This window comes from Grampus griseus (genome assembly GCF_964374135.1).
Source record: "Grampus griseus genome assembly, chromosome: 19".
Lineage (NCBI taxonomy): Eukaryota > Metazoa > Chordata > Mammalia > Artiodactyla > Delphinidae > Grampus > Grampus griseus.
Window position 1 is genome coordinate 44,250,755 of NC_139013.1, and position 26,432 is coordinate 44,277,186.

General features: G+C 42.0%; 1 protein-coding gene and 1 long non-coding RNA gene across 2 annotated transcripts in view; both read left to right on the forward strand.

Annotated features, from left to right (window-relative positions):
- Nucleotides 1-523: 523 nt before the first annotated feature.
- Nucleotides 524-11,217, forward strand: TAT (tyrosine aminotransferase). Its single transcript, XM_082677107.1, has 12 exons — nt 524-652; nt 1,248-1,494; nt 1,651-1,755; nt 4,428-4,495; nt 5,365-5,523; nt 5,726-5,864; nt 6,293-6,345; nt 7,219-7,371; nt 7,986-8,114; nt 8,452-8,535; nt 9,604-9,702; nt 10,426-11,217. Exons 2-12 carry the CDS (start codon nt 1,260-1,262, stop codon nt 10,564-10,566), a joined length of 1,365 nt encoding a protein of 454 aa, XP_082533233.1. The 5' UTR covers nt 524-652; nt 1,248-1,259; the 3' UTR covers nt 10,567-11,217.
- Nucleotides 11,218-13,603: 2,386 nt separating this feature from the next.
- Nucleotides 13,604-26,432, forward strand: part of LOC309837070 — a 71,713-nt gene continuing 58,884 nt past the window's right edge. Inside the window, exons 1-2 of the long non-coding RNA XR_014298207.1 lie at nt 13,604-13,786; nt 23,078-23,155. This is a non-coding gene — a long non-coding RNA (uncharacterized lncRNA). The remainder of the gene's footprint in view (nt 13,787-23,077; nt 23,156-26,432) is intronic.

Consider the following 26,432-nt stretch of genomic DNA (forward strand, 5'->3'; position numbering starts at 1 on the left):
GCTGCCCAACAAGTTGTAGAGCATGATCTCAGCTGTGTTTTGAAAATACATAAAATTCTGTAACTATGTATCTGTCATCTAATCTATCATCTATCTATCTATCTATCATCTGTAGATCAATTGATCTACTATCATCTATCCATCTTGGTGAATGGATAGAAATGGCCAAATCATTACCACCGCTTGGCCCTGGGAGTGAGAATGGAACATACAGATAGCAAGACTCTCACTTTTTACTCTATACGTTTCTGTACTATTGAAATTTTAATAGGTTGTTTTGTAACAAAAAAGTTTTAACAAAAGTTACCAACTGTAATCCTAACTACCTCTCTGACAGTCCTTTCAAACATCTCACAAAGTACGCGGAAAGAGTTAACACAGAGCCAGTTCAAATTCCTGATTTGGTGGTGGAGGTGGAGGCAGGGTTAGAGGTAAAAAGAAGCAAAAAGTGGGGAGGGGAGGGAAGAGGAGGGCTGGCTGCTCAGTTCTCACCTGAACCAATAGCATGAACGTTTCAGGCCCAACGCCCATTTGTGGGACTATTTCAGGAGTCAGAGGTTGCATCTGAATTCACTGTCACTGTAACTGGCCAAAGAACTAAGACGACTTCCTGGTTTGGCTACTTGGAAGCTGCTTCTCCTTTACCCAGAAGGTAAAATCTCAAGCCTCAGCTAATCTGGTGACGGTGGTTTGGAGTGTGCACTTTTTTCTTTGTGGTGTATTGACTTCTTTATCCACAGGACAGTAGGATGCTTATGGAATAGGGCTTTATTTTTACTAATGACGATATTAACACTAAATTTCTAACAAGGTGGAATGGTTCTCCCTGGTTCTTCTTTGCACAGGACAAGACACAGTCTGTTGAAGTGTTAGGGAGGAACACTTGCATGGAAAGGAAGGAACACATATGCTTTCATTGTTTAACAGTTCTCATGTCATTTTTCCTTGGTCTCACTGAGAGCGTGGTTAAATTTTCATGGGGATTACAGTTGCTCACAGCGAATCTCACAGTAGGTAAGTATTCGATGGAACACTCTCAGCTAATATTGTAGAATGGGCTCTTGCTTATTTTCCATCTCAGGGAAAAGTCTTAAAACGCCCCACATTCATAACAAAGCTACTTTACATGAGAAAGGAGTTTGGAAAGAGATGTCTGGTGAAATCACTCCAATGTTTTGGTCCAACTGTAGCCCCCCCAGGATGATGTCTGTTCTTAGTGTCACAGCGACCCCTTTTTTTCCCCATAGTCTTTGTTAGTGATGGACCCATACATGATTCAGTTGCACGACCATGGCAACCTCCCCTCAGTGCTGGATGTGCATGTCAACATCCCTGGGAGAAGCTCTGTGCCGGGAAAAATGAAAGGCAGGAAGGCCAGATGGTCCGTGAAGCCCTCGGACATGTCCAACAAAACTTTCAATCCCATCCGGGCCATTGTGGACAGCATGAAGGTGAAGCCAAATCCAAACAAGACCATGATTGCTCTGTCAATTGGTGAGTTCGAGACACTTGACCGAGAGGCAGGCATTGTTCCTCCCACCCCCATCCTCATGGGTTGGTTGGAAAGGATGGAAGTGGAGGGTGGGTCTGGGCACTGGGCATGGAAGAATAACCTCTTGGCGGTTCTTTTTTTTTTTTTCCCATGAAAAGGGGACCCTACTGTGTTTGGAAACCTGCCTACAGATCCTGAAGTTACCCAAGCAATAAAAGATGCCCTTGACTCGGGGAAGTATAACGGCTATGCCCCCTCCACTGGTAAATTCCTCCTGAGACTCTAATCTGGTGGCTTCCAAATCTTTAGTGCTCTTCTAATAGGAATACATTTCTAGCATTCTTCTTTGCTTTCCTGATGCATAATTCCTAAGGAGAAGCTAAGATAAAATGGCTGTTGGATTTGGGGAAAGGGGTCTCAGCATACTTAACCTCAAGCCATCAAGGTCTAATTTCTTTCCTGGCTTCCTCTGGCATTATGGCACCTCCCTGCTCTAGGTTCCCATTACATACTTATTTCTCAAATAACACTCCTATTCTATCATCGCTAATTCTAAACGGAGGCCTTGAGTGTGGCTGCACCTGCTTCTTTACAAAGCCCTCTAGCTCCTAAATTAATTTAATTACTGCCCTGTGTAAATAGCTTCTTGGCCTTATTTCTCCTTCTCTACACATTCAAGGTTTAATTTAATTATGGTCCTAATCACACTCTCAATGTAATTGTACTTGTTTCAAGGCAAAAACAAAAAACAAAACCAATAAAACCAAGAACAGCAAAGAATGAGCTGACCTACTGGAGGATAGAAGGTTTGTTTAGGACCGAAAGAAATTATTCTTAGGTTTAGGTTTAACTCTCTCCATCTATTAAACATTTCTACCCTAAACATTTTGATAAAATAAGTGATTCCTTGACTTTGTTTCGGTGTCGCACATTTCCCCACTGTGTATATGTGCGCATAGAAACATATTCTTTTTTTTTTTTTTTTTTGCGGTACGCGGGCCTCTCACTGTTGTGGCCTCTCTGGTTGCGGAGCACAGGCTCCGGACGTGCAGGTTCAGCAGCCATGGCTCACGGGCCTAGCCGCTCCGCGGCATGTGGGATCCTCCTGGACCGGGACACGAACCCGTGTCCCCTGCATCAGCAGGCAGACTCTCAACCACTGCGCCACCAGGGAAGCCCCCTAGAAACATATTCTTAATGCAGAATAAAACTCCAGTTTCATGCTAAACTAGAATTGTAGAAACACTTTAAAGAGATATCAGGGATGTGATTTTTAGGTTGATTATTTACATTTTATGAAGTTTCATAAATAAAAATCAAAACAAAATAAGACCAAAAGTTAAGTTGTAAAAAAAGTTTATACATAATGGAAAAGAATATGAAAAAGGATGTATATATGTATAACTTAAATCACTTTGCTGTACAGCAGAAATTAACATAACATTGTAAATCAACTATACTTCAATAAAATGTTTTAAAAGTTTATAATGACTTTTATATCCAAAGTATTAGGAAACTGACTTAACCTGAAAACCCAAAACCAAGTCTCCATTTGACAAAATGCAAAGGATATGAACACTTCATGCCAAAGGAAACACAGATAATAACATATATCTAGAAAATACTCTTCTTTATTAGTAATTAAGGAAGTGCTAATTTGTATAACATCAAGAGACCTATCTCTACCTATTAATTTAACAAACATTAGGAAATACTGCCTCTAGTCTTGGTAACTGAAGACAATCTTTCTGGAGAGCAATTTTGTAAAATATAATAATTTGTATGAAACTGTCTATACTTCAAGCTTGTAAACCAACATTTGGAACTATTGTATGAGAATATAATTTAAAAGAAAAAAATTTTAATTTCAATATAATTTTTAAAATTTATTTTAATTTATATTATTTATTTCTGGCTGTGTTGGGTCTTCCTTGCTGCTCACGGGCTTTCTCCAGTTGCGGCGAGCGGGGGCCACTCCTCACCGCGGTGGCCCCCCTCCCCCCGCTGTGGAGCATGGGCTCCAGGCACAGGGCCTCAGCAGTTGTGGCACATGGGCTCAGCAGCTGTGGCTTGCAAGCCCCAGAGCACAGGCTCAGCAGTTGTGGCGCATGGGCCGGTTGCTCTGTGGCACGTGGGATCCTCGCAGACCAGGACTTGAACCCATGTCCCCTGCACTGGCAGGTGGACTCTCAACCACTCTGCCACCAGGGAAGTCCATCAATATAAGTTAAAAGGAAAAATACTAATAGGTATACAGTACAATGTGAAAAAGTTAAAATGGACCCAAGGTAATGAATTCACTAATTACAAGTTTTCAAAAAATATAATACCTGGGGCTTCCCTGGTGGCGCAGTGGTTGAGAGTCCGCCTGCCGATGCAGGGGACACGGGTTCGTGCCCCGGTCCGGGAAGATCCCACATGACGCGGAGCGGCTGGGCCCGTGGGCCATGGCCACTGAGCCTGCGCATCCGGAGCCTGTGCTCCGCAACGGGAGAGGCCACAACGGTGAGAGGCCCGCGTACCGCAAAAAAAAAAAAAAAGAAATATATATATATATATATATATATATAATACCTGGAAGGGATTTAGGAATAATCTAAATCCTAACTAATCTAATCCTATTTTAGATTATTTAATCTAAATTTTAGATTAAATAATCTAAAATAAAATAAAACATATCACAGTAACCAAGATGCTGCAGAGTATTTTATAGTTTGGGGAACTCTTTTTGTTATTATTTATATATTTGTGCTCATTATAAAATTGTAAGATATAAAGTTAATCTCCTTTATCTATAGTGACAGAGAGCTAAACTAAATCGTATGTGCTCTGAGCTGGGGCAGAAGGTAGCCTCGAAGCCCTGTTGACGTAAGGGCAAAGCTGTCAGTTGTGGAATGAAAACTTCCAGCTTCCTCATTCTGCTCTTTTCTCTCAGGCTACTTATCGAGTCGGGAGGAGGTTGCTTCTTATTACCACTGTCCCGAGGCACCCCTGGAAGCTAAGGTGAGCCCTAGACAAGGAACCAGCTTGGGAACAGTATTGGGCAAACTCTACCCTTTTCCTTGTTTCTGTTCCATGAGGAATAAGGGTTTCAAGTGGAACAAAAACTAAGGATAATTTCCCTTTGGGAATTCGAGGACTTTTCATACGGGGAGGCCACTAATCAGTGATTATATTTAATGTCATTATAGTAGGATAATAACGTTGCATACAACTCGTATAGTGTCTGTCTCAAGGAGGCTTAAAGGACTCAGAGGTCACCCTATATTTTGCTTCTCTGCAAAAGATCATTGAAAAACAATAATTCATAAACATCAAATAATTGAAATTTTTCATTTTACCAGTAGGTCTTTTATGAATCTGTAGCTTCCTTCACTGCCCTTAAGGTCACTTAGATGGGAAGATAGAGCTTCCACGGCATACTGGATTGATGGCGGGGCCAAGTTTAAATGTTACCCTCTGCTCTGTTGTCCACTGGGTGGGGGTCAATATTTCTTAACATTAAGAGGTGCCCTATATCTGTCTTTCAGAAGAGTGTCAGGTTTCAAATCTCTGGTCAAAAGTAAATAAATAACCAGGTGAAAAAGTCCAAGGTCGTAATGATCTCTCGTGGAGGTCTGCTGAGTCACAACCAACGCGTCCTTTTTTAAGTGATTTATTTCTCTTAAGTGGCCAACATTTTCAACAACTTTTAGATATGCACATACGTAAACATATTCACTTCTTTCAATTTTGGCTTTGTACAGTCCCCACTACTTTACATAGAGTTTGTAAAAATAAGGTTTTTTTTGCTTCCCTCTCATTCATCTGATAACCTTTCTCCTGTTGCTGTTGGAACCCCTAACAAAATGAAACTTTTCTGTTCTTTACAGGATGTCATTCTAACAAGTGGCTGCAGTCAGGCTATTGAACTTTGTTTAGCTGTGCTGGCCAACCCAGGGCAAAACATCCTAGTTCCCAGACCTGGCTTCTCTCTCTACAGGACTCTGGCGGAATCTATGGGAATCGAGGTCAAACCCTACAATTTATTGGTAAATGACTTTTAAATTTTAGACACAAGAGCTCAATTACTACTTCATAAAAATATATGACCATTATCTTAGCAGAGAAAGATCTGGAAGTGGGTGGTCGAGGCCACAGACACATTTTGTTATTTACATTATATCTTTGAGTGAAGTGAGCAGTCCTACATTTTTCAGGATCATCTTAGTCTCCCCGTTTTTTCCTCCCCAGCCAGAGAAGTTTTGGGAAATTGACCTGAAACAACTGGAATCTCTGATTGATGAAAAGACAGCTTGTCTCGTTGTCAATAATCCATCAAACCCTTGTGGGTCAGTGTTCAGTAGAAGTCATCTCCAGAAAATTTTGGCAGGTGAGTCCAGCAGACTTCACTTGACAGGGGAGAAGATGGGGATGGAATCCTTCAGGTGTTTCATGGAACGAGAAAGGAGTCCTTCACTAAGTTCCAAGCCTAGGATGGAGGTGGGAGGGCTCCACTGGGGTCTCTAGTGAGTGGTGTGCCCCTGGAAAGGTAGGAATTCCTGAAAGAAGGAGAAAAAGAGGAAATACTTGCCTCTTCACCACTCCCATCATGTGGAAGAGAGGGTTTGAAATATCTAGTTAATTAAAGAGCAAATTTAGGCTCTGTACCCTGGAAGAGTATAAGAAGAGTTTATAGTTCTTAAAGAGGAAGATGAAACATACAAACATGAAGTGCAAAGTATAGTAAGCCCAGGTAAATATTAAATGCTAAGGCAATTCACATTAGAAATGATTTCAGCATGTTTCTCTTATTTGCAGTGGCTGCGAGGCAGTGTGTCCCCATCTTAGCTGATGAGATCTATGGAGACATGGTGAGTCTTGGGTAGGATGCATCACTGCCATATTCTCAATCCCAAATTATCTCATGGCACCTTTAGATGTGGCACCTAGAATAATCAGAAGCAAATCCTAATCATTTCAGTACAGCACTAATCAGTAGTATCCCTGCGCTCTAAACAGATATACAGATAACCAGCCCTTAGCCAGTTTTCCAAGATCCAAAAAGCTATACAAATCTGAAGATTTTTGGAATTCATTTGGTGGCAAAACCTGACTTGGCCTGATATAAAGCTATTTGTAAATCTTTATGTATCTCACTTATGGATCTATATAAGAGTGTAAGGAAAGGGGCGGAACAGTTACTGTGCTTGATATAAAGCTATTTGTAAATCTTTGTGTATCTCACTTATGGATCTGTATAAGAGTGTAAGGAAAGGGGCGGAACAGTTACTGTGTTTGATTAGGAGTGCTGTCCCCGATTGCCCTGCGACTGTTATATAATATATGGTACATGTGCTATATAACCTTTCTAAAATCCAAACAGTTCTACATTTTGCAACACACTTGAGCCCAGGAATTTCACATAAGGGATTATGGACCCATACCTTATTGTGAAATCTGTAATTCCAACGGTCATTCATTCCCTAGAGCCAAGGGTTATACCTATTACTGGGCTGGGGTCAGTTTCCTCATTTTAGGCTTCCTTAATCTAGACTAGATACTGGGTTAAATGTATTTGGGTGTCCCCTCTGAAGCCTCTTGAGATCCCAATCATGCTTCAGGGTAGGAATGAGCCCGTAAATCTGAGACCCTGTCCCTAGTGATATAAGGAAAATTTTGCAAGGCATGGGATTCAGAGGAAAATAAACCAGAAGACAACGGTAACAAGCACCTCTTCTCCTCAGGTGTTTTCAGATTCCAAATTTGAACCTCTAGCCACCCTCAGCAGCAACGTCCCCATCCTGTCCTGTGGAGGGCTGGCCAAGCGCTGGCTGGTTCCCGGCTGGAGGATGGGCTGGATTCTCATCCATGACCGAAGAGATATTTTTGGCAATGAGGTGAGAGCAATGTGGTGAAATCGTATGTCTAATTTAGGGGTGATTATAGACATATATTTTTCTAAATATTTATTTATTTACTTTGCATGCACAGTGGTAAGGAGGTAAGGAGTTTTTTTCTTTCTTTTTGGCCCTGTAGTTCCGTATGCCTGGAAAGACACTGGATAAAGACAGTACTAGTTATGCCTCTCCAAAACTCAGTTTTTCTGTCTTGGTGAGGAAGTTCCATCCACCTCTAATTTTAGTACCACAAAAAAGGAAACAATAGGAGTAATGATACCTAATATTGTTTGTGGGATTACAATGTGCCAGAGCTTTATGTACTTTATTTCAATTTAATTCTCCTAACAACCCTGTGAGGCCAGTATTAGTATTACCTCCATTTCACAGGTAAGAAATATGAGACACAGAGAGGTTGTATTATTTGCCCAGAGTCACACAGCCAGTGCACGGCAGAGCTGGGCTACAAACCTAGGTGGTCTGATCTAAGAATGACACTAGGCACCATCACTTCTCCAGAGATTAAAAACTTGATAGAATTGGCAGAACAAGGATCTCCACAGTGGGGATGCCTAAGAAAGGCTAAATAATGTGTTTGCTGGGGGGCTTTTTAGATCCGAGATGGGCTGGTGAAGCTGAGTCAGCGGATCCTGGGACCCTGCACCCTCGTCCAGGGAGCTCTGAAAAGCATCCTGCATCGCACCCCTCAAGAGTTCTACCACAACACTCTAAGCTTCCTCAAGGTAAGGGCAGCCCATGACTTTCCACTTTGGGAGTCAAGGAATGCCACCAGTGGAATTTGAAATAATGGGTCCTCATTTCTGGAGCAATGCTCCATTATGGGGCTTCCAAGCCAGGAGGTGGCATCAGTGTAAATATCTACCCATACATTTCTCTAACTTCTGGCAATCCACGCTGCTCCTGGCCAAAAGCTTCAAGTGGCAGAGTTTTTATCTTGTTACCCCTTATGCCAGGAGGGCAAACTTAGGTTCCCTGCCTTTGATGTGGGCTCTCCTTTTAATGACTTGGTTTTTCTTTTGCTTAACTTTTCATTCTTGATGTCTCTATCTCCTCTCGTAGTCCAATGCGGATCTCTGCTATGGGGCATTGGCTGCCATCCCTGGACTCCGGCCCATCCGCCCTTCTGGGGCCATGTACCTCATGGTGAGTATGTGGGTGGCAGGCAGTTGGTGGTGGTGGGGGAAGCCAGTCTGCAGGGCTCACGAAGACAACCACATGGGCTCCTGAGGCAGTCAGTTTAGGAACTGCCTTGTTCTGAATTGTCCCATCGATGTGGTTTAACCTCAGTGCTAAAAAAAAGAAAAAAGAAGAAAAAGAAAAAAACTCTTAAAATGACTTAATTCTTCATACAGAGACTCATTTTATATGTAGATACAGGGATGACATAAGACACAAATAAGAGGCTTTCCACACTACTGTAATTCTCACCTAGGAGAGATCTGGTTCCCTAGGAATGTTTGGGGATATATAGGAATTTTGTTTGTTTTCAGAAAGACTGTGTGGGGTGCTATTGGCATTTTGTGGGCCAGGGATGCTAAATATTTTTCAATGGGCAGGGTAGTTCCATGCAATCAAGAATAGCCTGGCCCATAATGATTATAGTGCCTTTTAAAAAATAATTAATTAATTAATGTAATTTTGGCTGCGTTGGGTCTTTGTTGCTACGTGCGGGCTTTTTCTCCAGTTGCGGTGGGCGGGGCTACTCTTCCTTGTGGTGCGCGGGCTTCTCATTGCGGAGGCTTCTCTTGTTGCGGAGCACGGGCTCCAGGCGTGCGGGCTTCAGTAGTTGTGGCTCGCAGGCTCTAGAGCACAGGCTCAGTAGTTGTGGCACACGGGCTTAATTGCTCCGCGGCATGTAGAATCTTCCCGGACTAGGGCTCGAACCCATGTCCCCTGCTTTGGCAGGTTGATTCTTAACCACTGCGCCACCAGGGAAGTCCCAATAGTGCCTTTTTTGAGAAACACTGGCATCCTATTTCCAGCTTTCATTTATCAGCATCCAAGAAGGAACCCTTCAGTAAACTAAAACAATATAAATACATCCTCTCTTCCCTATGAAAAATTCTGTGAGTTCATAAGAGCAAGAACTCTTAGTTATCAGTAGTGGAGTTCCAAGATGTTTTTTAGAGCAGTCCCTACCTTAATTTGTGGCATAGGGAGTTGGCCTGTTTTCCCTCCTGATAAATTTGCATCTCCCTGTTATTGGTATAGGTTGGAATTGAGATGGAACATTTCCCAGAATTTGAGAATGATGTGGAATTCACTGAGCAGTTAGTTGCTGAGCAATCCGTCCACTGCCTCCCGGCAACAGTGAGTGCTTACGTCTCTCAGGACACTCTCAACGGTTTCTAGAGTCTCAGGAACTCTCCCTGAGCTGGTCTTTAGCCTGACTTTCTCTCCCCCAACAAAGCATACTGTCGGCCTTCATATACTCAGGTTCCTCATCCACGGATTCAACCAACTGTGGATGGAAAAATATGAGGGGAAAAAAAATCCCAGAAAGTTCCAAAACTTGAATTTGCTGCAGACTGGCAACTATTTGCATAGCATTTACATTGTATTAGGTATTATAAGTAACCTAGAGATGATGTAAAGTACACAGGAAGACGTATGTAGATTATGCAAATACTTTGCCATTTTATACATGGGACTTGAGCATCCTCGGATTTTGGCACTCTCAAAGGTTCTGGAACCAACCCTCCATGGATACCGAGGGACTACTGTATTCTCTTTCGAAAAGATTCAAACTGATGGGTCTCATGACCTCTATTTAAAATTTGTTTCTCCCCCATCCAGGAAGAAAAATTGTGGTTGAACATTCTAGGTGAGAGGAAATCAAGCTTGTTCCACAAATTCCTTTTAAGATAAATTAACTCAGTTACCGGCTTAGCAGTCCAGTGGTGGGAATTGAGTGAAATGATAGCCTTGGGTAAATGGCATCACTGCTTTGTGCTGATTAGGGCCCCGGCCATATTAGGGTGGTCCAGTCCCTGATTCAATTGCTCTGAGAATAACAGGCTTTTGTTTTTGCAGTGCTTCGAGTACCCAAATTTCTTCCGAGTGGTAATCACAATCCCCGAAGTGATGATGCTGGAGGCCTGTAGCCGGATCCAGGAGTTCTGTGACCAGCACTACCATTGTGCTGAAGGGAGCCCGGAGGAATGTGACAAATAGGACGCAGTCCATTCTCCTGAGTGTGTGTCCCATCGGGCTGGGGAGAGCGGGACTGAGCCCTGCTGCTCCTCAGGTGCCCCTGCTGGGAGAGGGGCCTCACAAATACCACGACAAGGGCTCAGAATTGCTCCAGCTTTCCCCCAGCTGTATCCACACACACACTCTGAACCCCAGATTTCATCGCACTCTGCTCTGCTGGAGTGACTCACTAATTCATTAATCCACCCCTATGACTTCCATCAATCCATCCTCCCATATGACTTCCTCCTTTTAGCTTGAGAGTACCAGGTGAACAAAGTCACCAAGGAAACGGTAGAGACAGGAAAATTAAGAACTCAGGATTAGAGAATCAAAAGATTGAGGGAAGTTGTGCCCCCAACCATTTCCTCTTACTCTAAGTAAGAACACATTCTCTTCAATCAGGTCTGAAGCCCAACTCTGTTACCGGCTCACTTCAGGTATACATCACTGTATGCAATAATGCTATAATGAAAGAAGTTGGGGACACATGTATTTGGTTACTTCTAAACACATTAGGAAAGCTTGCCAATTTGAAGGATCACTTACAGAAACTTTTCGTTGATTTTTTTTTTTTTGTAGAGAATTATTTTGTGATACAAAGAAATTTAATTGATAGAGTTTCTAAATGTAGATATATGTGTATCAGGCTTTCTTAAAATGGCGGCACATCTGTACTAAAAAAAGGAGGAATCAGAGGACCTTCCAGGAACGCTGCTGTGTAAGGGCCAGAATTTTCTTCACTCGTCACTGTTATAGAATTATTATTACTTTTGCTGTAACATTGATATTGATTTATTGATATATATGTTATATTATCTTTTCATATGTTTTCTAAGAAACATTTATATTGAAAAGATCTTTTATTTTGCCAAGGGCATAAATTATTGTTTTCCTTTTTCTTTTTTTTAAAATAAATTTTACTAAGTATTCTCTTCTGTGATGTCATTTTTCTCCTCTGTGGGGAATTTCTATCCCCAGGTGCTACTTATTGCTCAGTCTGATTGATTTATTACCCACTAGGTTTCATTTATTTCTTTGTAGATGTACTGACATTTGGAGTCACTTAAGAAACACTATTCCTAAAATATTTTATTTGGGAGCTCAACTTCTTGCTTGTACTTACAAACAAGACAAACTAAGAAGCAACATTATAAACACCTGGCCTCTGACTTCACACTTTCAACTTTTGGGATCCCCACTCTCCAATTTCCTACACTTGTCTAGATCTACTAACCACTCACTGGGTAACAAGTTGAACTGGTTCAGCTAATCAAGAGAATGAGGTGTGTCCGGTGTGCTCATCTTTCTGTATGAGCTTTTTGTCTGCAAATCCTCTTAAGCACAGTTGCCTAATTTTTTCCTAACCATTTCCCTTGGAGGAGGGAGCCTGAAGTTATTTTGCAAGGTTAGGGGCAGGAATATACCATAATCAATCTGAGAATTCTTCACTAAGGGATGTTTTCCTTATCTAGAATAGGAACTTCAAGTCTCAACTCTGCCAACCACACCCAATTAATTTCCTTTACAAAAATAAACATCAAACATCCCCTTCCCATCTATGTCGGACTTCGGTGAACTAAAATTTACCCTTCAATTTTTTTCAGCAAAACCAAGAGGAATATACAATGATTGAGATGAAAAACATTTGTTTCCTGTATGCCACTCCTGCCGATTTTTCGAAAATTCCTGGCTCCTCTTTTCCTGTACCTCTGGCCCCAACTCCCAAGGATATCTGTCCAGAGATAAACAGGAAGACTTAGTGGTTTACACAAAACGTTTTATCTTCACACGTATGTATAATTCTATCCAGCATTACTGAATCTAGACAGACTTCTTAAATTTCCAAATTTCCTTGATATCTACCATTTTGGTAAGGGAGTCAAATGAAAATTCAAAGATTTAAAAAACAAAACGGGACTTCCCTGGTGGCGCAGTGGTTAAGAATCCACCTGCCAATTCAGGGAACATGGGTTCCAGCCCTGGTCCAGGAAGATCCCTCATGCCGCAGAGCAACTAAGCCCATGCACCACAACTACTGAGCCTGTGATCTAGGGGCCATGCCCTAGAGCCCACGAGCCACAACTACTGAAGTCCACCCGCCTAGAGCCCGTGCTCCGCAACAAGAGAAGCCACAGCATGAGAAGCACGTGCACCACAGTGAAGGGTAGCCCCTGCTCACCACAACTGGAGAAAGCCCCTGTGCAGCAACAAAGACCCAATGCAGCCAAAAATATATAAATAAATAATTTTAAAAAATAAAATAAACAAAACAAAAATACATGCACATTGGACATATTTCAAACGATGCAAAAAAATAAAAAAACCCACTCATGTCAGTCCTTCAGCACCTTTTCTTCTCCCCTGAGGTAATCACAGTAGCAGTTGCTGATCCATTCTTTGACATTATTCTGTGTACACATAAATGTTTTTGCGTGTGAATTTTTCTTTTTTTTTTTTTTTTTTTCCTTTCTTCAAAGTAACTATTACTCAACTTTTTAATTCAGCTTCTGTGGAAGTCTAAGGAGGGATGACATTTCTGTCCATCATGTCCTGGGTGATTCTGAATAAAAAAGGGACCCCCTGGTCGGGGCTGCTTCCAAACAAGATTAAAATTCCCAAGAGACAATTCCCAGCTGCTTCGCGGATGGCGGCAGCAGGATGGCGGCTTCCGAGCGTCCCAGGATAAAACAAAGGATGCTTTAAAAGGTCGGAGACAAGGGCTCGCAGCTGTGAATTCACCTTTCTGTCTAACCTACGGGATAACTGGCGAGTTACCACTGACCCGGTACCACACACCGTCCCACTCTAGTCCCTAGCAGTCACCAACGACGCAACCCTGCTCTGGGTGACCGTGTTGGAAGAGGAGGGGGTCGGGGGATGGAGCGGTGGGGGAGTTGGGGTGGGGTGGAGCGGGGGAAAGAACCCACGGCTGCGCAGGCACAAATGCTAATGAGGGCGGTGCACTACTCAGGGCGCATGCGCAGTCACGGGACTAGGAGACGCCGCAGACCGTGAGGCGCCGGCGAGGTCGCGTATCTCTAGTGGGAGCGACTACCTTTTCTCCGGATGTTCGGTTTTGTTTCCTCCTTCAGCCTATTTCTCGGACCCGCGCCTTTTTGAGAGAGTCCCTTCCTCCTTTGCCCCCTTTTCGGGCCACATCAGGCGGGAGGCTTCCAGAAAGTCGACAAGTCATCTTTAGGTATTGTAAACACCTGTTAACCTTTTCCTAGCTGTGGGCGGGTGCCAGTAAGTCCCATAAGTTGTGAAACAGAAGCAGAAGTTCCCAGGAGCTGTTGTCAGTTTTCAAAAGTATCCCTGGAAATTTTCTTAGAAGAATCGTATCCTTCACGGTCCCGAGTGCATGGCATATATGTTTGGATTTCTGCCGAGCCAGAAAGGTGACTCCTCTGCTGTGCTTCACGCACACCACACTTTACTGTGCAGGAGGGCCTGTATTTTAAGTACTCTAAAGGTCGAAGTATTGAATCTGTTGGAGAAGTGAATCCCCGGTACATCTTATTCATACTCTTATTTACTTTAAACAGTTCGTGTGTTTACAAACGGGTTTCATAATGATGTCATAGAAACCGCACATCCGGATGCTCTCTATGGGTCAGATTGTTGCAGAGCACCTTCCAAAGAAAGTCACTTTCTGACACTCTAATTGAGGTGTGTTATGTAGGAAGCAGGTGATGCTAATTCTGCGAAGAAAACAGTCTGCAAACTAGCAAGTGTGTCTTAATTTTTGTCAGTGTTTCAAGCATAGAAAAGAATTCTTGCTCCTTGAGACATTTACTCATTTGAAAATTGAAATGCAAAGTACATTATGAAATTCAAAGTACGTTATCCCGGGCTTCCCTGGTGGCGCAGTGGTTGAGAGTCCGCCTGCCGAGGCAGGGGACACGGGTTCGTGCCCCGGTCCGGGAAGATCCCACATGCCTCGGAGCGGCTGGGCCCGTGAGCCATGGCCGCTGAGCCTGCGCGTCCGGAGCCTGTGCTCCGCAACGGGAGAGGCCACAACGGTGAAAGGCCTGCGTACCGCAAAAAAAAAAAAAAAAAAAAAAAAAAAAGTACGTTATCCCGTGTTTAAAAAATAAAGCCGCAGGGAGTTCTTGCTTTGTCAGCACATATACTAAAATTGGAACAATACAGAGAAGACGAGCATAGTACTAGCAATCCAAATACAACAGCCCATTAAAAAGATTATGTACCATGACCAAGTGGGATTTTTTGTTTTATAAATTTATTTATTTTTGTCTGCGTTGGGTCTTCATTGCTGCGTGCGGGCTTCTCATTGCAGTGGTTTCTTTTGTTGTGGTTCATGGGCCCTAAGTGCGTAGGCTTCTGTAGTTGTGGCAGGCAGGCTCAGTAGTTGTGGCTCACGGGCTCTAGGGCGCAGGCTCAGTAGCTGTGGCGCACGGGCTCAGTTGCTCCGCGGCATGTGGGATCTTCCCGGACTAGGGCTACAAACCTGTGTCCCTTGCATTGGCAGGCAGATTCTTAACCACTGCGCCACCAGGGAAGCCCCGACCAAGTGGGATTTATTTATGGAATATGGGAATGGTTCACCAAATGAAAAAACAGTCAGTGTAATACACCTCAATAACAGAATGAAGGACAAAAACGACCTGGTCATCTCAGTGATGCTAACAAAACATTTGGGAGGTCTGAGGTCTTCTGCCAGCGTTCAGTAGGTGTTCTGTAGGAGTTGTTCCACATGTAGATGTATTTCTGATGTATCTGTGGGGAGAAAGGTGATCTCCGCATCTTACTCTTCCGCCATCTTGAAGCTCCTCCGAGATTTCTTTCTTTTTAATTCATCCTTTCATTCAAGCTTAGCACTTGAAGGGTCCTGACTTCATGCAGAGTTTAAATTACAACTCCCTGCCTTACATGGGCCTAAGGTTTCCTCTCTAGTCTTAAAATCCAAACCTCTTGGTTACTGAGGTAGCACCAGCATAACCATAATCTTTTTTCCTCGTTTTCAGTTCCCTCATTATTTGTGCTCCTCGGGAGTTACCCTTACCCTCTTGCAAAGTTAGCTCCGAATCTGAAAAAGTGTATGTTAGATTTTATCTAATATATCTAGGTGTTTTGAAGCACACACATTTTCGCATTATCTAGTTTGTGATATTGCTATAGAAATTCCCATACTTTTAGCTCCCTCCAGCCTGATGCTTTCTCTTTCCATTCGTTCCCCCTGGAATTCTTCTTCCATGGCAGATTAAAATTCCCTGCCATTCCCAAATTGTTGAGCATAGTTCCTTCACGTCTTTGCTTTAACCATACTTGGCTGTTCCCCCAAAGATACTGCCACCCCTACAGCCAGCTTGAAATTGCTTTTATTTCACCTAGTCTAGAAATCTAACTTACTGTCCTTTCAGGATTTCTAGTCTCTCAGAGTCATGCAATAACCATCCTTTAAAATATAGGCTATAACACAACATTTTAAACCAACTATACTCCAATAAAAATTTTAAAAGTAAATAAAATATAAGCTATATTACTTTATACCCTTTCTGTACACTCTCCTTTATTTACTTAGGGCCTTGACATATGGGAAATTTCAGTATTTCTTTGGATAACCCAACCAACACCTATAACGGCCTCCTGCCTATCTCGAACTTGAGGAGCTATATGTAAATCTTACTGCATTATGGCCACCCACTCCCACAGACACACCTTGTTCTTTTTTTTAAATAATAAATTTATTTATTTATTTATTTTTGGCTGCATTGGGTCTTCGTTGCTGCGTGCAGGCTTTCTCTAGTTGTGGAGAGCGGGGGCTACCCTTTGTTGTGGTGCATGGGCTTCTCATTGCAGCGGCTTCTCTTGTTGCAGAGCACAGGCTCTAGGTGCATGGGCTTCAGTAGTTGTGGCTCAAGGGCTCTAGAGTGCAGTCTCAGTAGTTGTGGCACACGGGCTTAGTTGCTCCGCGGCATGTGGGATCTTCCCGGACCAGGGCTCGAACTCATGTCCCCTGCACTGGCAGGCGGATTCTTAACCACTGCGCCACCAGGGAGGTCCCTACTCCTTGTTCTTTATCATGATCTTGAACTAGACTATTTTAGGAATCTTAAATCCTGATGTATAATTAACTCACTACAATCTTCTTCCCCTCCAACTGAATCACAATTTACACCTAGACATTATTCAACCCTCTGATCTCTCCACACTTTCCTCCTAAGTCCGTCAACTCCCCTGTATTGTTACTCTTCTCTTTCTTTCCAACATATACCCCATGGTGCAATACATACCCACATTCTTGCCAGCCACTTGAACTTAGCTTCCTTATCTTTGTGTAGCATCTACTGTGGAAAGTCTCTACCTGAGATTAATCTAACCCTGAACTCTCCATTTCTATACCTAAAAAAAGAAAGAAAGAAAGAAAAAAGGTAAATTGGTGCTATTGGTGCATGGTGTCCAGCCTCACTGAAAATCCTTTTACAAATACTGGACCAGTGCCGCCTTAGAAGCCTTGAGTTGAAGTTGGCAGAGCACATAATGGAAGGAGCCCAAGTACCTGCATTACTGCTTAGAGAAGAGCCATTTACTGAACATGTTGGGCTTTATCTGTGCAAGAAAGAAACTTCAGTTGTGTTTGAGCCATCAAACATTTGAGGATTTGTTATAACAGCTTCCATTGCCTTAACTAATGCAATGAGATACCATTTCAAAATTTTAATTTTCATCAGTAATAAGAGAAAATTTTATTTAGGAGCAGTAATGTAAAATTTAATCCCTCTGTTTTAAAATACATCATCAATGATACAATTAAAAATAGCACATGCTTTGGAGGCATTTCTCCAGAAAAGATACTCAGTGGCCAATAAGCTCATGAAAAGATGTTTGACGTTGTTGATCGTTAAGGAAATGCAAGTCAAATCCACAATGAGATACCACTGCACACCCACTAAGATGGCTATGATAAACAGACAAATGGTAAAATAACGTGTTGGCAAGGCTATGGATAATTAGGAACTCTCACATGCAGCTTGTGGGACTGTAAAACGGTACAGCTGCTGTGGAAAACGGTCTGTTGATTCCTCAAAAAGAGAAACAGAATTGTTAGCAATTCTACTTCTACATTTATATCCCAAATAATTGAAAATAGGAGTCCAAACAAAAACTTGTTCATGAATATTCTTGGCAGCACTGTTTACAATAGCCATAAGGTGGAAACAACCCAAATGTCCATTAATGGATGACCAGAGAAACAAATTATGATGTATACACAAAATGGGATATTATTTAGCCATAAAAATGGATGAAGTGTTGATACTGTTACAACTTGGATGAACCTTGAAAATATTATACTAAGTGAAAAAAGCCAGACACAAAAGGTCACATATTGTGTGATTCCTTCTATATGGAATATCGAGAATAGGCAAATCCATAGCGATAGAAAGCAGATTGTCAGGGGCTGGCGATAGGAGGCTAGCGAGTGATTACTTAATGGATATGGGGTCTTCTTCTAGAGCGATGAAAAAGTTTTGAAACTAAAAAGAGGTGGTTGTACAACATCATGAATACACTAAATTTCACTGAAATATACAGTTTAAAATGGTTAATTGTATGTTTTGTGAATTTCACCTCAGAAAACAGAAAACTACCATGAAACTAAAACGGAAAAAAAAAAAGTTAACCCCCCGGTATTCCTCGTGACCAGAGATGAACACTGTTACCACTTTGTTGTGCTGAATTCCCTTCCAGACTTTTTTTTTTTAACATCTTTATTGGGGTATAATTGCTTTACAATGGTGTGTTAGTTTCTGCTTTATAACAAAGTGAATCAGTCATACATAAACATATGTTTCCATATGTCTTCTCTCTTGTGTCTCCCTCCCTCCCACCAGACTTTTTTTTAATGTGTACTAAACACACTGATTTGTAAAACATGTTATTTTATTTAATAGACCATCCATCTTCAAGATTTAAAACATAGCACACAATGGTGATGGAAATTGTCTGTATCTTGACTGTATCAGTGTTAATATCCTGGTTGCGATATTGTATTATATGTCTGCAAAATGTTATCTTTGGGGGTGGGAGCACTAAAATCAGTTTCATTAGAAAATATAAAATATGAAACATATTGGAAAATAACATTTTTCCATATTTTAAAATTTAATTTTTTGAATAGGTGATACAGTCGCAAGGTTCAGAAAATTTTAAGTAAAGAGTCATAATAAGTTTCGTCCTTATTTATCATCTCTGCAATCCACCCTGCCTTATCCCCTATGGGGTCACTGTTTTTAGTGTCCCGTGTATCCTTCCACACTTTCTCTAGGCATATACAAGTAAATTGTAATACAGATTTATATTCCCCATTAGTACAAAAGATAGCATAAAATCACAGTTTTGTATTTTTCTTTCACAGTGTATGTATATTGGGGAATTGGGGAGCTTTCCATATATGAACACAGAGAAATACCTCTCTCTGTCTCTCTCCACCTCTCTCTCTCTCTCTCTCTCTCTCTCTCTCTCTCTCTCTCTCTCCTGCTACATAGTATTCCAACGTATGGTTATGCCATAATTTTTGCCCCCAAATGTTGCCTATCACTAAGGCATTGGTTAGTCAACTAATTAATTGCTTAATAAATAAATTATGGGGGCTTCCCTGGTGGCGTAGTGGTTGAGAGTCCGCCTGCCGATGCAGGGGACACGGGTTCGTGCCCTGGTCCGGGAGGATCCCACATGCCGCAGAGCGGCTGGGCCCGTGAGCCATGGCCGCTGAGCCTGCACGTCTGGAGCCTGTGCTCCACAACGGGAGAGGCCACAACAGTGAGAGGCCCGTGTACCGCAAAAAAAAACAACAAAAAAATAAATTATGGTATAGTTGGAAGGACACTGGGAGAAAAGCCCAGCAGCAGAGCACCTTCCCCCAGGAAGCAGTGGCAGAAGACATGGGGGCTGCCAGCAGAGGCTTGCCTAGAGGGTGAATAGTAGAGCCCACCAGGTAGAGAAACGCATGAGCCATCCTCCAAAAATAGTGAAGGTGACCCCACTGCTGGCAGGAACACATTGCTTCTAGAAGCAGTGAGAGTGACACTGAGGTTCTCTCCCAACACACACTTCTCGCTCAGGCTTGTGACTCAGCCCCCCTACTGCTCCCTTCCAATATTTCTGCATCAAAGCCTTCCCTTTAAGAATCAGAGGTTCCCATTGATTAAATCCTCCCTTTCTGAGGCCACCTTATCCATGCTTCAGTAGCCATAAGTTGATGACTCCCAAATGTACATCTCTAGTCTAGACTTCTCTTCTGAACTTCAGAGTTGCACGTCCAGCTGCCTTCTTGCATCTCCACTTGGAGGTCTCAAAAGCATCACCAATTCTTCATTTCCAAGATATGACTCATGTTACATCTTCCCATATCTGGCCTTCTTCCAAGTGCTCCTTCTCTCAGAGAATGGCATCTCCATCCAACTGCACAAGCTACAAACCTAAGACATCTTCAATACCTCCTTTTCCTGCATTTCTCCATATCCAGTCTGCCCAAATATCCCCTTCCATCTCCACTGCTCATTCTAATACAAGTAACCACAGGTTACCACAATCTCTTAACTGGTACGTTGCAGCAAAAGTGTTTCTTTTTTTTTTTTTTAAACTTGAAATCTCATGTTGTCACTTGCTTAAACCCTTTAGTAACTTTCCATTGCTTTTAAAATTGAACAGAATTCCTAGCATGGCCTTTAAGGTCCTACATGGTCAGACCCTGCCTACTTTCCTCCATTCTTACCTTGCACCACACACCTGCCGGCTCTTGGGCCTCTCCTACTGCAAGGTCATGCTCCCTCCTGCCATAGGTCTTTTGCTCACACACTTTTCCTTCTGTCTGTATCATTAACTTCTATTCAGTCTTTAAAGCACAACTCATAGAAGTCTTCTGCTGACCCTCTGCTTTGGTCAGCTTCCTTTTCTTCATTGCTCTGATCTCCTTTTGTTATATATGTATATATATATTCCTTTGAGTGTTTCCAACATTTGATCAACATCTGTCTCCTCCACTAGGCTGTAAGCAACCTGAGTCTAGGGACTGCCTGTTTTTGCTTATCATTGTCACACAGAAATTAAATTTTGAATAAATGAACGACTGCTTGCGGCATAGCAATGCACCCTTACCATCTCCTTGGAGACACAGCCCTATCTCTTGCTGCCTGGGGATGCTGCAGAAGAAGAAGCATCCACCAGCCAGGAGCTTGTGCTTTGGAGTCAGGGAGATCTGAGCCTGTTTTGGCGCTGCCATTTACCAGCTGTGGATTCTTGAGCAAGTCCCTTTATCTCTCTGAACTTAAGTTTCCCAGTCTCTACAAGAGGGTTACCACTTACCTCATAAGGTTATTGTTGTTGTTTTAGTCACACCCAGTACATTTAATATATATTTTTTAAAGAATCATCTTGGGGACTTCCGTGGTGGTCCAGTGGTTAAGACTCCGTGCTCCCAATGCAGAGGCCCAGGTTCAATCCCTGGTCAGGGAACTAAGATCCCACATACCACAACTAAGCCCGCGCGCTACAACCGGAGAAGCCCACGCACCGCAACGAAGAGCCCTCACGCTGCCACAACAGACCCATTGCAGCCAAAATAAATAAATAAATAAATTTATTTATTAAGATAAAAAGTCATTGTGGGGACAACTAGAAACTTGGAAAATGGACAGTGTATTAGATGATTCTTTTTTTTTTTTTTGGCCACACCACATGCATGCCGGATCTTAGTTCCTTGACCAGGGATCGAACCTGTGCCCCCTGCATTGGAAGCACGGAGTCTTAACCACTGGACCACTGGGGAAGTCCCCACAATGACTTTTTTGAATCTAGGATCCAATCAAAGTTCACCCATTGCATTTAGATGTCATACCTCTTTAGTCTCCTTTAATTTAAAGCACTTCACCTTACTTTTTAAATCTTTTTCTGTCATGATGTTGGCACTTTGGAAGAGTCCAGGCCCATTGTCTGGTAGAATGTCCTCTGTTCAGCGTTTGCTGCCTCCTGTTTAGATTCAGGTGAGACAGTTTTGGTGAGAGGACCGCATCAACGAGGATGTGTACTTCCCCATACTCTCCACCTGGGGGCATACAGTACCATTTTGTCCCAGGATTGGTGATGCTAAATTCAATCACTTGGTTAAGGTGGTGTTACCTAACACAGCTGTGATGGGGGATTAAATGAAGGAATGTACCTAAGGGGTCTGGTCCATAAACCTTAGTTCTTCCGCATTCCCCTTCAGCTTTCACTTTGCGGCAGATGCACAACCTTCTTTTTTTTTTAAAAGATTTTTTGATGTGGACCATTTTTAAAGTCGTTATTGAATTTGTTACAGTAATGCTTCTAGGGGCTTTCCTGGTGGCTCAGTGGTTAAGAATCCGCCTGCCAATGCAGGGGACATGGGTTTGAGCCCTGGTCTGGGGAAGATCCCACATGCCACGGAGCAGCTAAGCCTATGCACCACAACTACTGAGCCTGTGCTCTAGAGCCCACAAGCCACAACTACTGAGCCCATGAGCCACAACTACTGGAGCCTGCGTGCCTAGAGCCCGTGGTCTGCAGCAAGAGAAGCCACCACAGTGAGAAGCCCGCGTACCGCAATGAAGAATAACGCCTGCTCGCTGCAATTAGAGAAAGCCCTCGTGCAGCAATGAAGACCCAACACAGCCAAACAAATAAATAATAAATAAATAAATTCTTAAAAAAAAAATAATGCTTCTGTTTTAGGTTTTAGTTTCTTGGCCCTGACGCATGTGGGATCTTAGCTCCCTGACCAGGGATCAAACCCACACCCCCTGCATTGGAAGGTGAAGTCTTAACCACTGGGCTGCCAGGGAAGTCCCAAGATATACAACATTCTTGACTACACTTTCTCACCACAAGTGCCTCTTGGTGGGACTGGTAGTTATCACTAATTTGAGACTACTTTTTTTAAAATTAATTAATTTTTATTTATTTGGTTGCGCTGGGTCTTAGTTACAGCACGTGGGCTCCTTAGTTGTGGCATGCGAACTTTTAGTTGCGGCATGCATGTGGGACCTAGTTCCCTGACCAGGAATCAAACCTGAGCCCCCTGCATTGTGAGTGCAGAGTCTTACCCACTGTGCCACCAGGGAAGTCCCAAACTTGAGACTACTTTTTAAAAAAATATTTTATTATGAAACTTTCAGGGGACTTCCCTGGTGGTTCATTGGTTAAGACTCTGCACTCCCAATGCAGAGGGCAAGCGTTCAATCCCTGGTCGGGGAACTAAGATCCCTCATGCCACTCGGCATGGCCAAAAAAAAAAAAAAAAAAAAAAGATAAACAGTGTGAATAAAATACAATTAAAATTTTTATTATGAAACTTTCAAATATACGTAAAAGTAGAGAGAGTAGTTTAATGAATCTCAATGTATTCATCACCCAGTTCAAAACAATTATCACTATTTTACCAGTAAGCTTTGTAATTACTTTTGAGTTTTATCCTTTGAGCCTCTTCTTTTCTTTCCCTAATACACAGGTCTTTGAATTCTACAGGGGACATTTGGGAAAACTTTTCACTTATGAATTTTCCTTGTTCCATTGGTCCAGCTTGCAGGTAAGTGCTAATGATAAATGCATGCTGTTGGAGATAGTAGGTACTGGTTCAGCATGTCCAGAAGTGCTGCGGCACTTCTCAGACTGCACACCAGTCACCTGGGGGTCATGTGAAATTACAAATTCGGACTACATAGCTCTGGAATGGGGTCTGAAATTCTGCATTTCCAAACAGACTTCTAGGTAATGCCAGTGGTGCTTGTCTGAGAAAAAGCTTTGAGCAGGGAAGTGTTCTTAGAAGGTAAAACCTTGATATTTTGGATACAGACGATAAGAAACATCTGATAAGAAAGAAAGAAGCTAAGTAATGCCTGAGGTTCCTTCCAGCACTTAAATTCTTTGAGTCTTTTTTCCTAGCCTCTAGCAATTGCAGAAGTAACTAAGCACAATGACTTCACTCCTACTTCTAGGAAGAAGCAAGCTTGAATTAAAGACGTGAAACCCCTGCATAAAATTGCAGAACGTTTGTTCCAGTTCCTCCTATATAATCAACAATCCTAGTGTCGAGTTCGAGGCAATGGAAGCACTGCCCAGACTGTCACACAGATTTTTCCTTACCTTTTAAAATATTTGTTTCTGTAGGCAGGCAGATGTATAGTTAAAGCACGGATGAACCAGTCTGTGGAGGTGTGACCCAAGAATTTTTAATTCTCTAAGCACTGAGGTGACAGTTCGTTATAGTCCCGAGAAATGAGAGGAGTGGTTAGAAAGTTCCAAAATATTTGCTCATGCTTTCACCTTAGATTATCATGTTGGTGTGGAATTTGGTCAATCAGCCACCACATATTAAGCATCTACTATGTGGACAAACAAGACAGAAACATCCTAGTGGTAGAGGAGACAGAAAATAAACATGCAAACAAATAACTAAGACAATTTCAGATACTGAGACATGTTCTAAAGAATTGAAACAGACCCTGCTTTTCCTTGTTTCAGGCTTTACCTCCTTTTTTTTTCTTTCTCCTTTCCTTTCCTTTTTTTCCCCTTTCTGTCAGTCCTTCCCATGAACTTAATTAGCATTAGAGATGATTGAGAAGGCTTACAAAGATAGCTCTCAAAAGAACCCTTTCAACTGCTACCAAAATAAGACTACACCAGCAATTACAAGAAAGAGGCAGGAATATCCCAATATATCCCACCCTTTTAAACTGCAGTGTTTTGCAGCACTTACAGATAAAGAAAATTGCAGCTTGGGACAATACCATAACCATATACCCCTTTCTGCTCTTGCCTTATAAAAACTCCAGTTCTGCTTCAGCTCAAGGAGTTAGCTAATTTTGAGGTGCTACCTGACACGCATCAGCTGAATATCTGAATTACTTTATTTTTTAGTTCCTTGACAGAATATAAAAGAGACCATTTTAAGGGGGAGAGACTGCTTTACTTGGGATGGTCAGGGAAAATGTCTCTGAGGAGGATTCATTTGAATCGAAAGTAAATAATAATAAGGTCAGCTTGAGATAATTCGGGGTAGAATGTTCTAAGCAGGAACCACACATACAAAGTCCAGGAAATTTGGTAGAAAGTGGAGAACATGGATGCAGGTGAGTGAATGAGGAGAGAAGGGCCACGTGGGTTGGAAACCCCTGGAGGTTTCTGTTTTGTTTGTTTTAACAGCTTTATTAAGACATAATTCAGAGAATTCCCTGGCGGTCCAGTGGTTGGGACTCCGCACTTTCACTGCCAAGGGCCCAGGTTCAATCCCTGGTTAGGGAACTAGGATCCCGCAAGCTGCACGGCGAAAAAAAAAGACATAATTCATATACGATTCACCCATTTAAAGTGTACAATTCAACGTTTTTTAATATGTTCACGGAATTGTGCAACCATCACCACCATCAAGTTTAGAACATTTTCATCACCCCCAAAAGAAATCCCATAGCCATTAATATTCACTTTCTACCTTCACACCCCGCTCTCACCCCCAGCCCTAGGCAACTACTAATATATTTTCTGTCTGTATGAATATGCCTATTCTGGCCATTTCATGTAAATGGAATAATACAATATATAGTCTTCTGTGACTGACTTTTTTCACTTAGCATAATGTTTATCCATTTTTATGGATAAAACATCCATAAGGTTTATCCATGTTGTAGCATGTATCAGTACTTCATTCCTTTTTATGCAGAATAGTATTACACTGTATAAATATGCTACTTGTGTTTATCCATTCATTAGTTGATGAACATTTGGGTTGTTTCCACTTTTTGGCTATTATGAATAATGTTGCTATGAACATTCACATACAAGATTTTGTATGCAAGTGTGGGTAAAAGGTTGTATTTCTCTTGGGCATGTAACTAGGAGTGAGATTGCTATTTCATATGGTGACTCTATGTTTAACCTTTTGAGGAATGGCCGAACATTTATTATCTTTTTATTTCAGCAATCTTAGTGGGTATCTCATTGTGTTTTCTTAGGTACTGTTTTTTTTTTACAGTTTTATTGAGATATAATTGACATACAGCACTGTATAATTTTTATTTATTTAAATTGAAGTATAGTTGATTTACAGTGTTGTGTTAGTTTCACGTGTACAGCAAAGTGATTCAGTTACACATATATACATTTAAATTAGGTTATTTATCTTTTTATTGTTGAAGTGTAACAGTTCTTCATATATTCCAGATACAAGTTCCTTATCAGATATATGATTTGCACATATTTTCTCCCATTCTGCAGGTTGTCTTTTCACTTTCTTGATGGTGTCCTTTGAAACACAAAAGTTTTTAATTTTAATTAAGTTCAACATCTCTTTTTTCATTAGTTGCATGTGCTTTTAATGTCAAACCCTAGAAACCACTGCCTAACCAAGAGTCATGAAGACTTACTTCTATATTTTCTTCTCAGAGTTTTATAGTCTTAGCTCTTACATAAGAGGCCTATGATAATAGATAATAGTTAATTTTTGTATATGGTGTGAGGTAGAGATCCAACTTCATTCTCTTATATATGGATATCAAATTGTCCTAGCACCATTTGTTGAAAAAACTATTCTTTCCTGGTGGCACAGTGGTTAAGAATCCACCTGCCAGTGCAGAGGACGTGGGTTTGAGCCCTGGTCCAGGAAGATCCCACATGCCGCAGAGCAACTAAGCCCATGCTCCACAACTACTGAGCCTGTGCTCTAGAGCCTGCAAGCCACAACTACTGAAGCCCGTCTAGAGCCCGTGCCCTGCAACAAGAGAAGCCACCGCGGTGAGAAGCACACGCACCACAAGCAGAGTAGCCCCTGCTCGCCGCAACTAGAGGAAGCCCACGCACAGCATCGAAGA

Excerpts from the sequence above, each read along its gene's own strand:
- TAT (XM_082677107.1), top strand. The coding sequence starts at position 1,260 with ATGGACCCATACATGATTCAGTTGCACGACCATGGCAACCTCCCCTCA. Across the intron at positions 7,372-7,985 it reads GAGATATTTTTGGCAATGAG|ATCCGAGATGGGCTGGTGAA; the intron begins GTGAGAGCAATG and ends GGGGCTTTTTAG. Across the intron at positions 8,115-8,451 it reads ACACTCTAAGCTTCCTCAAG|TCCAATGCGGATCTCTGCTA; the intron begins GTAAGGGCAGCC and ends CTCCTCTCGTAG.